This window comes from Oncorhynchus masou, chromosome 18 (assembly GCF_036934945.1).
Source record: "Oncorhynchus masou masou isolate Uvic2021 chromosome 18, UVic_Omas_1.1, whole genome shotgun sequence".
Lineage (NCBI taxonomy): Eukaryota > Metazoa > Chordata > Actinopteri > Salmoniformes > Salmonidae > Oncorhynchus > Oncorhynchus masou.
The window spans coordinates 56,537,851-56,547,319 of record NC_088229.1 but is presented as its reverse complement, the minus strand read 5'-3'; the positions used below and the strand labels follow the sequence as shown (position 1 = coordinate 56,547,319).

The window sequence follows — 9,469 nt, the reverse complement described above, 5'->3', positions numbered from 1 at the left end:
AGCGCGTTGCAGTAAGATAATAATTGCGCTCAAGTAACGAAATATGAGGAGAGACAGGCAGATTGCAATGTAATGAGAGCATTGCTACTGTATCTATAGTGCTATATTATGACTATTTTATTTTGGGGAGAAAGCAAAAGATGTGGCTACATCACAGTTTAGGATATAATGTCTCTGTCAGTGACAAATCGGTTTCTTTAGGACCATGTGGATAGTGTGATTGTGGCCGATATTTTCCACATTCTGTGAGGGGAGGGGGGCGAGGGGTGCTGTCAATCATAGTGAAAGTGGCAGTGGTGGGCAGGACCCGCTGACACTTTGTACCGTCGGAGGGGGATATTTAACTTGGGTTTGAGCACCGCTCGCAACAGACACACTCATACACAGTGTGTCTAAGCAAAGAGACGCTCAGCGCCAAGTCTCAGACCTCCTAAAGTAGGAGCAAGTAAGTAGGCGCTACTGTAGCAGCTATCAAAGGAGTAAAGATTCTCCCCCAGGAATAACTGCAAACACTGACCGGGCAAAAGACTGCAGAACTTGGGCTGATTCGACCATTGCAACCGCGGTGGGATTTGTAGCTCTTTTTGATATCAATAGCGAAATCATCAATGTCATTGAGGTGAAAAGGGAAATCAAACTGAACTGAACTTAAACTGGCTTGTTAGCTTTTGCGTTTGATATGCATTTTATTCGTGAAAGTTTATATTAAGTTGTGAAGTTGTTTTCGTTTTAAATTGTTGTGCGCAAAACCACTGTGCGTCCTGGAGGAGTATTTGTAGGGGTAAAGCTACATTTTGGTTTGGATAGACCTTTTCATCAGGACCGGGAAATGGTTCTGCTTGCATAGGTGTGGGAGAGAAACTACAGTGGTGCGTTTTGCCAAAGAGAGGACATCAGACTACACGTGGACAATTTCAGTGAGGTCCCAACAGAACGTTGGAATATTGTACGGGGACTGAATAAAGTCACACGACACCTCTCATCCCATGGATTCTAAACTCGCGTTTGGACTCTCTCAAACCTGAGCGTGCCAGGGCAAGTTGAAAGAAGCCACGTTTATAAAAGTCGTCTGTAAAAATAACATTGACCAAGACAGCCCTAGTTGCCGGGCCCATGACATTTAAAACTTGGTGAAGTACTCTTTTGTGCGCCCTTCTCTCTCTGGGCGTTCTGGATCTATTTTGTCTCTGAGGAGAACGCGGATCTTTAGAAACACTTTATTCCACGCAACTCTCGCCTCAGCCGCTGTCATCCAGTCTAGACAATTTGTCGTGGCTTTGAGTGTCCCTGGCGTAACCATGACAACAACAAAAACCCCAAAGTGAATTTGAGAAAAAGAGTGAAACGGGAGAGTGGGTGAATAGAGTTTTTCCATTTTGTTTTGTGCCCTTTTGGTTAAGCCTAAACTTTGTTCTTTTTTTTCTTCTTTTTTTGTTGTTGAGAAGAGCCACTCCGCGTTCTACAAGATTGCATCAGCAGATTGCTAAGGTTCCCTAAAAAGAAACTCCACTCCATGTCATTCAAACCCGACGTGGTCTATTAAAAAGGATCGTCTTGCTCGTGCCTCCACTTCGACTATTTATGAAGCCCCCGGGCTACTCATTTCAAAGTGCACAGTAGCGGTGAAAATAACTCAATATTTAATACACCCTGGGAGCCATTACGCAAAGTTAAATATGGGCTTCTCACAGACGCTACTCGTTTATGTACTTGTGTCCATTCACCTTGGAGTTTCTCAACATTATCTACGCCTGCGCCCCTCGCCCAGCGAGCACCTTCCGGTGCCAGACCTCAAGGAGGACCCAGACCCGGAATACGACCCCCGGGAACAGGACTTGGCCGAGAGGACTCTGCGGAAAAAGCTCGGCAGCAACTTTGATCCCAATTTCATGTCAATCAGCTCGCCCATGCTGGTGAACCTCTCCGTGCAAGAAACCCAGATGAAACTTCAAGGACCCATGCCCAACGAGGTTAAAAAGCTGGATCTCTCAGAGACCCCCTACGGGAAGCGGGTAAAAGTGGGCAAGAAAGCCCGCAGGAAATTTCTGCAGTGGCTGTGGACGTATACGCACTGTCCGGTGGTGTATACCTGGAAAGATTTGGGCTTGAGGTTCTGGCCACGCTACATCAAGGAGGGAAACTGCTTCAATGAGCGCTCTTGTTCCTTCCCCGAGGGGATGTTTTGCAAACCTGTCAAGTCAATCACCAAGACTTTCCTCCGGTGGTATTGTCAAGGGTTTTTAAGACAGAAATATTGTACGTGGATACCGGTGCAATACCCAATCATCTCGGAGTGCAAGTGCTCTTGCTGAGTTTCAATGGAAGTAGTAGGGTCGGGGAAGTGGACTGGAAATATACGGTTTCTATTGCACTGTAAACTCTGGACAGAGGTGGGCACCATAGCGAATCTATTTTTTTATATAGCATTTTAATTGAAATGCCAACATTGTACATATTTAAGAAAAATGCAGCTATTTTTTTTTAATGAACAGGACCATATTTTATTTCATCCCTGAAACGTGTTTTTTGGGGGAACACAAGCACTTCAGAAAGAAGAGCTTTTATTTTTTATGAAACATTTAAGACGGAATTGCATATACAACTTCTCCAAGAAGTTCACTTTTTTCAACTGAACATTGATGCTGACTGTTAATTCACTGCAATGCTGCCTAGAGTTTTTGTATGATATTAATATCAATAATAATTCAATTGAAAGTTGAGGATAAAGATATATATAAGGCGTGAACTCAGCTGTTGGAATACATAGTATTTTGTAGAAATAAACAAATCTGTATGTTTTATTTATTATTTTAACGATTGTGAGTAATAGAACATAAGGAAAGAAAATAGCAGAGTATACCAGAAATTATGGGAGATGTCTACTTGAATATTTCTAAAAAATAAAATAAAAAGTAAACATATCAGTGTAAATGTTATGGTTACACGTTTTAGCAATAAAGTCTATCTCTTCAACATGTATTAGTGTCAAGCAAGTTGCTTATAAAGTGTGCGCCTGTCCAAGGGGGGCGTGTATGGTCGTGGAGTGGAATGGAGTTGCTAAATGCACAGTAAGTCCGAGCTGAAATGAATCGGGATGTGGGGGACGTTACTGACGCTCCACGCTGTCACTGTGATTTTAGAAACGGGTGATTTACTATGTTGTGTAATGCGCAACACATACTTAAAACTTCTCGACAGAATTGGCATTCATTGTTTGAGCCAGCGGAGAGGAGAGGCCATGCGTATTCATCCTATCTCTTACGCAAACGCTCATTTCTCGCATCCAAGGTCTTAACACAACAGTAACATATGATTAAGACATTTGAAACAGTGTCCGATGATGACATGGCGGGTTACACGCAAGCCAGTGTCGTCTGGGTCTGTGCTATTCATTCACTGGAAGCACTACTGCACAAATACCTACTGGGGTAGAGCAGGCAGGCGCCTTTTCAAGCCCTATGACAGCATACGAAAAAAAACACAAAGACCATAAAACAATGGTCAACTGTTTTTGACGTTACCAGACTATTAATTGGAGAATGTCTGAACTGCCTGCAAATTAAAGAGATATGGTCAATTACTCCATGAAATCAAAACAAAGCAACGAATCATTTAGCCTACTCCAGGGGTTTTATGGTGTTTATATTATTATTTAAATACAATCAACAACTTAAACAGTCGCCATTAACCAATGTTTGGAACATTATAAAATGTTCTTAAACTGGAGCTCTATTATTTACCCCAACACACCATCTTGTGCGCGTTAAAGTGATTTGTGTCTGCGGGCTGAGTTGGATTTGACACTTGCCGCGCGGTTATTGTGACAGATATACTGAAGGGATTTTGTAAGGAGAGGAGAGCGGCAATATGCCAGCGGAGGAGGGGGGCTGCTTTCCTTACTGTCAGCTTCTTTCTTGATGTCTCAGGGTTTTAGAAACTGCGTCTCTGACTCGGCGGCGCCACTCAGCCGCCCCCTCTCGACTGCGCAGAATGAAGCACTTTGGGAAACAGTAACCCTTTCAGGCTCTGCCCAGAGTGTATTTTAGAAGCGTGTGAAAGGCTATACGCCACCATGGCTCCCACGAGCTAGGTGCACACCTTTTAGAACAGCCCTGTCAGGCAATCTGACGTTGTTCGTTTGGATTTTTCTGTGCCATATAGTTTCCTTGCTATTTCATATCATTGATCTCTAGAATGTATATTCCTCCACGATTGTAAGGTGTGAATCTTATAGAAATTTAAGCCACCGAAGACAAATTATATACAAAAAAACTTGGAGATCATATGAAAAACACAAATTATGCTCGTATGTTATAGTTCATTTTAAAACACATATTACGCACGGATTTTGTGTTAACCATTTGATGTCTGAAATCTTGCTATTCAGTCATTATAATTCCAACAGGCATGAACAGTTGGATCTGAGTGTCATATTAAAGCTTTAACCAAGGGATACAGCACATTGTCTCTCCCTGTTTCCCTATGAAGTTGTCGCAATGGAACGCATTGCAACAACAGAAGGCACGATTCTTGTTTGTGGAACAAACGTGGTAGCCAACCACGAACAACAAAGGGGTTCTATATGGGCACCTTACATTGGCCCTAGCCTAAACTACATCACCAAAACAGGTAATGCACTTAGCATATGAGTTCACAATGCATCTTGCTGTATATAGAGCGGTTGTATCGGCTTAGTCTAGGTTCAACAACCACATACAGTATCTAAATGAACTAAAGGCTACCCATGAAGTATGTTATTGAACATAACACTCTATAAATAGACCTAAACATCTTAGCTAAAGTTCAGTTTAAATCCTAATGGCTGACGGGAGGAAACAGACGTCCAAGACGTGATTGACACATTAGAGTGATGATGCATGAAAGTGAAAGGAGTCCCGAACAACATTTCAAGTATGCCTTATCATGTGCACTGTGACATGTCAATGGAGTAGGGCTGAAGGTGTCGTTTGAGTCATTCACTATTTTTGCATCTGCAAACGGATTATGAATGAACATGTTACACCTGTTTTAGGGGCATACTGTAGCTAGGCCAGTGTTTTGATACCATTTAGGCATACAGTGGCGTCAGAAAGTATTCACACGCCTTTACTTTTCCCACATTGTTGTCTTACAACCCAAATTCAAAATGGATTGAATTTTCAATTTGTTTGTCACTGGCCTACACACAATACCCCTTAATGTCAAAGTGGAATAATGTTTTTCAAAATGGATAGAAATTAATACAAAATAAAGAGCTGAAATATCTTGAGTCAAGAAGTATTCAACCACTTTGATATGGCCAGCCTAAATAAGTTCAGGAGTAAAAATGTGCTTAACAAGTCACATAAGTTAAATAATAGTGTTTAATGTGATTTTTGAATGACTACCTCATGTGAATTTCAAACACAGATTCAACCACAAAGACCAGGGAGGTTTTCCAATGCCTTGCAAAGAATGGTGAAGTTATTAATTACACTTTGGATGGTGTATCAATATACCCAGTCACTACAAAGATGCAAGCGTCCTTCCTAACTTAGTTGCTGGAGAGGAAGGAAACTGCTCAAAGATTTCACCATGAGGCTATTGGTGACTATAAAACAGTTATGGAGTTTAATGGCTGTGATGGGAGAAAACTGAGGATGGATCAACAACATTGTAGTTACTCCGCAGTATTAACCTAATTGACAGAGTGAAAAGAAGAAAGCCTGTACAGAATAACAATATTCCAAAACCTGCATCCTGTTTACAACAAGGCACGAAAGTAATACTGAAAAAAATGGTCCTGAATACAAAGTGTTATGTTTGGGGCAAATCCAATACAACACATTACAGACTACCACTTTTCATATTTTCAAGCATAGTGGAGGCTGCATCATGTTATGGGTATGCTTGTAATCATTAAGGACTGGGGAGTTTTCAGGATAAAAATAAATGTAATAGAGTTCAGCACAGGGAAAATCCTAGAGGAAAACCTGGTTCAGTCTGCTTTCCACTAGACACTGGGATATTAATTCACCTTTCAGAAGGACAATAACCTAAAACACAAGGCCAAATCTACACTGGAGTTGCCTACCAAGAAGACAGTGAATGAGTGGCCGAGTTGCAGTTTTGACATAAATCTCCTTGAAAATCTATGTCTAGCAATGATCAATAACCAAATTGACAGAGCTTGAAGAATTTTGAAAAAAAATACGAGCAAATGTTGCACATGTGTGGAAAGCTCTTAGACTTACCAAGAAAGATTCACCACTGTGATCGGTGACAAAGGTGATTCTAACATTGTATTGAGGGGGTTTGAATACTTATCTAATCAAGATATACTTGATTCCCCCCCCCCTCCCACACACACACACACACACACAAGGTGTGCTGGCCCATGTTGACTCCAATGCTTTCCACAGTTGTGTCAAGTTGGCTGGATTTTCTTTGGGTAGTGGGCCATTCTTGATTCACACAGGAAACTGTTGAGCGTGAAAAACCCAGCATCATTGCCGTTATTGACACAAATCGGTGTACCTGGCACCTACTACCATACCATGTTCAAAGGCACAAATCTTTTGTCTTGCCCATTCACCCTCTGAATGGCATACATGCACAATCCATGTCTCAATTGTCTCAAGGCTTAAAAATCACTCTTTAACATGTCTCCTCCCCTTCATCTACACTAATTGAAGTGGATTTAACAAGTGACATCAATAAGGGATCATAGCTTTCACCTGGATTCACCTGGTCAGTCTATGTCATCGAAAGAGCAGGTGTTTAAAATGTTATGCACGCTCTGTGTTTAAATTTTCACTTTTTTTTTCAAAATGTTAGAATTTTTCTTCCATTTTGACATGAACGAGTATTTAGTCTAAATCGTTGACAAAACATTACAATAAAATACATCTTAATCCCACTTTTTATCACAAATGTGGAATAAGTCAAAGGGTGTGACTACACTGTAGGTTGTTAGAGGTGAGCTATAGTGCTCGTCTGGTTGATTGAGTCACCACGGAAGTTCATGAATGAAACACGTTCCTTGCTAAGTATTAACCTTTTACCACTATTGATCAGTAGGGGCAATGGCACAGTCGTCATTATATTGGATTCTGCATGAGATGTTGGTGTCTATTTCCCATGGACTATAAAACACTATCAATGAAGTATCACTATTGAGCATGCTTTTTAGTCCAACAGTTGGAAATCGGCTAGGTTTTTAGTCCAGGAAACATTCAGTGCCCGTATTCATAAAGCGTCTCAGAGTAAGAGTGCCGATCTTGGATCAGGTCACTCCTATCCATACAACTATATTCATTATGATCGAAATGGCAAAACTGATCGTGCATCAGCGCTACTCTGAGACACTTTGTGAAACGGGCCCAGAATCTTATGACTGAAAAATATTTCCCAGTCTCTCACTCTCTCTTAGAATTCATATACAGGCAATTTAATCATTTTGGTCCAGGGATCGTTAAGTGGACAACTATGATAATTATAAGAACAGCTAAATGATGAGGCTCATCATCGGATGAGCTCAATTAACATGATGAGTTATAGCTGCAGTCCGCAGTGATGGGGACACACACTCTGCCTGGTCTCTAGTGTGGCTGTGGCTGGAGACAGGGAGCGAGACAGAGACAGGGTCTGTAACCCCCAAACCCATGGGTGTAGATGCTTGTGAGTCAGCAGTCCTGAGGTTGTTGATGATGACAGGGTATTAGATGGAGAGAAGAGGGAAGGAAATATGGAGGGGAAATAATTGGAAGGGGGGAGGAGATGCTGTCACAAGAGCTGATACCAAACACACCGCCGCCGCCGTCCGCGGGTTCGAGTGGAATTCCTCCCTGACTGCGACTCACAGGCTGTGGTGTCTTGTCTGGCAGGGGTATGTGTGTAATATGTGTGTTTTAGTTAGTGTAATGTATGTGTGTGTTTAAGTTTACGATGTGTGCGTGTGGACTGTATGTGTGCATAGGGTGTGATCCGGCTATAGGTACAGTGTATGTGTGTGCTTTAATTGTGCATGTTAGGAATTGTGTGTTGTATCACAGTGTGTGTGTGTGTGTGTGTGTCTGTGTCTGTGTTTGTGTGTATTCCTGGTTGTACAGGTTTTACAGATATTTTACTGACTTCCGGGTGGTCTATGGATGATTCTCAAAATGGGGCCACTAACCACGTTTCCGTCCACATTTAAAGTCATACCATATAAAAAAAATCACAACAGCTGTGATGTCAACAAGAGGTTTTGGTATAATTTTATAAATGCAGACAGATAATTTGGTCATTCGTTCATGGTGGGATCTTTTTGTGTTGGTAAAATGTATTATGCGAGAAATGGTGGTGGAAACGACTTTATGCGCAAATATTGATATAATAACCATCATATCGAAGGAAACTTAGAGTCATGTGAAGATATGGTGTGTGGTCCTCCCACTATGACTGGAAACCATGCAGTTTATTAGGCTTCAGATGAAATAACTTATGATGAACTTCACAGGGTGGTGAAAGTAAATACCAATAAATATCGAGGGTCTGATTCTGGTAACATGATGATCAATGCTTGACTTCCGTTTGATAAATAAAAATATTCTTGGTTTTATAATCTCGTCATGTAGACTAGCCTACATACGACCTGGTTTGCAAACTACCTCTCTGATAGCTTGGTTTGCTAACGACCTCTCTCAAAGAGTGCAGTGTATAAAGTCAGAAAATCTGCTGTCTCAGCCACTGCCTGTCACCAAGGGAGTACCCCAAGGCTTGATCCTAGGCACCCCACTCTTCTCAATTTATATCAACATCATAGCTCAGTCAGTAGGACGCTCTTTCATCTATTTATATGGAGATGATACAAATCAAATTTGATATGCTTGGGGGTAGAAGCTGTTAAGGAGCCTTTTAGACCTAAACAATCCGGTACCACTTGCCGTGTAGTAGCATGAGAGAGCAGTATATGACTTGGGTGACTGGAGTCTTTTACAATTTTTTGGGTCTTCCTCTGACTCCGCCTAGTATTTCGGTCCTGGATGGCAGGAAGCTTGACCCTAGTGATGTACTGGGCCGTACGCACTACCCTCTATAGCGCCTTACAGTCTGATGCCGAGCAGTTGCCATACCAGGTGATGATGCAACCTGTCAGGATGCAGCTGTATAACTTTTTGAGGATCTGGGGACCCATGCCACATCTTTTCAATCTCCTGATGGGGAAAAGGTGTTGTCGTGCTCTCTTCACAACTGTCTTGGTGTGTTTCAACCATGACAGTTTGTTTGTGATGTGGACACCAAGGAACTTGAAACCATCGACCTCCACTACAGCCCCATCGATGTCAATGGGGGTATGTTCGGCCCTCCTTTTTCTGTAGTCCACGATCTGCTCATTTGTCTTGCTCACTTTGAGGGAGAGATTACAGAGGGAGGTGTTTAGTCCCAGGGTCCTTAGCTTAGTGATGAGCTTGGAAGGCACTATGGCGTTGAATGCTGAGCTGTAGTC

The 9,469-nt window shown here is 41.9% G+C and overlaps 1 protein-coding gene across 1 annotated transcript; it reads left to right on the top strand.

Moving 5' to 3' along the window:
- The first annotated feature begins 344 nt into the window (after positions 1–344).
- On the top strand, positions 345–4,447 carry nog2 (noggin 2). Its single transcript, XM_064923816.1, has one exon. The coding sequence runs from the start codon at positions 1,677–1,679 to the stop codon at positions 2,310–2,312; it is 636 nt and encodes a 211-aa protein (XP_064779888.1). The 5' UTR covers positions 345–1,676; the 3' UTR covers positions 2,313–4,447.
- Positions 4,448–9,469: the final 5,022 nt, after the last annotated feature.

Coding starts and splice junctions, on each gene's coding strand:
- nog2 (XM_064923816.1), top strand. CDS start 1,677: ATGGGCTTCTCACAGACGCTACTCGTTTATGTACTTGTGTCCATTCAC.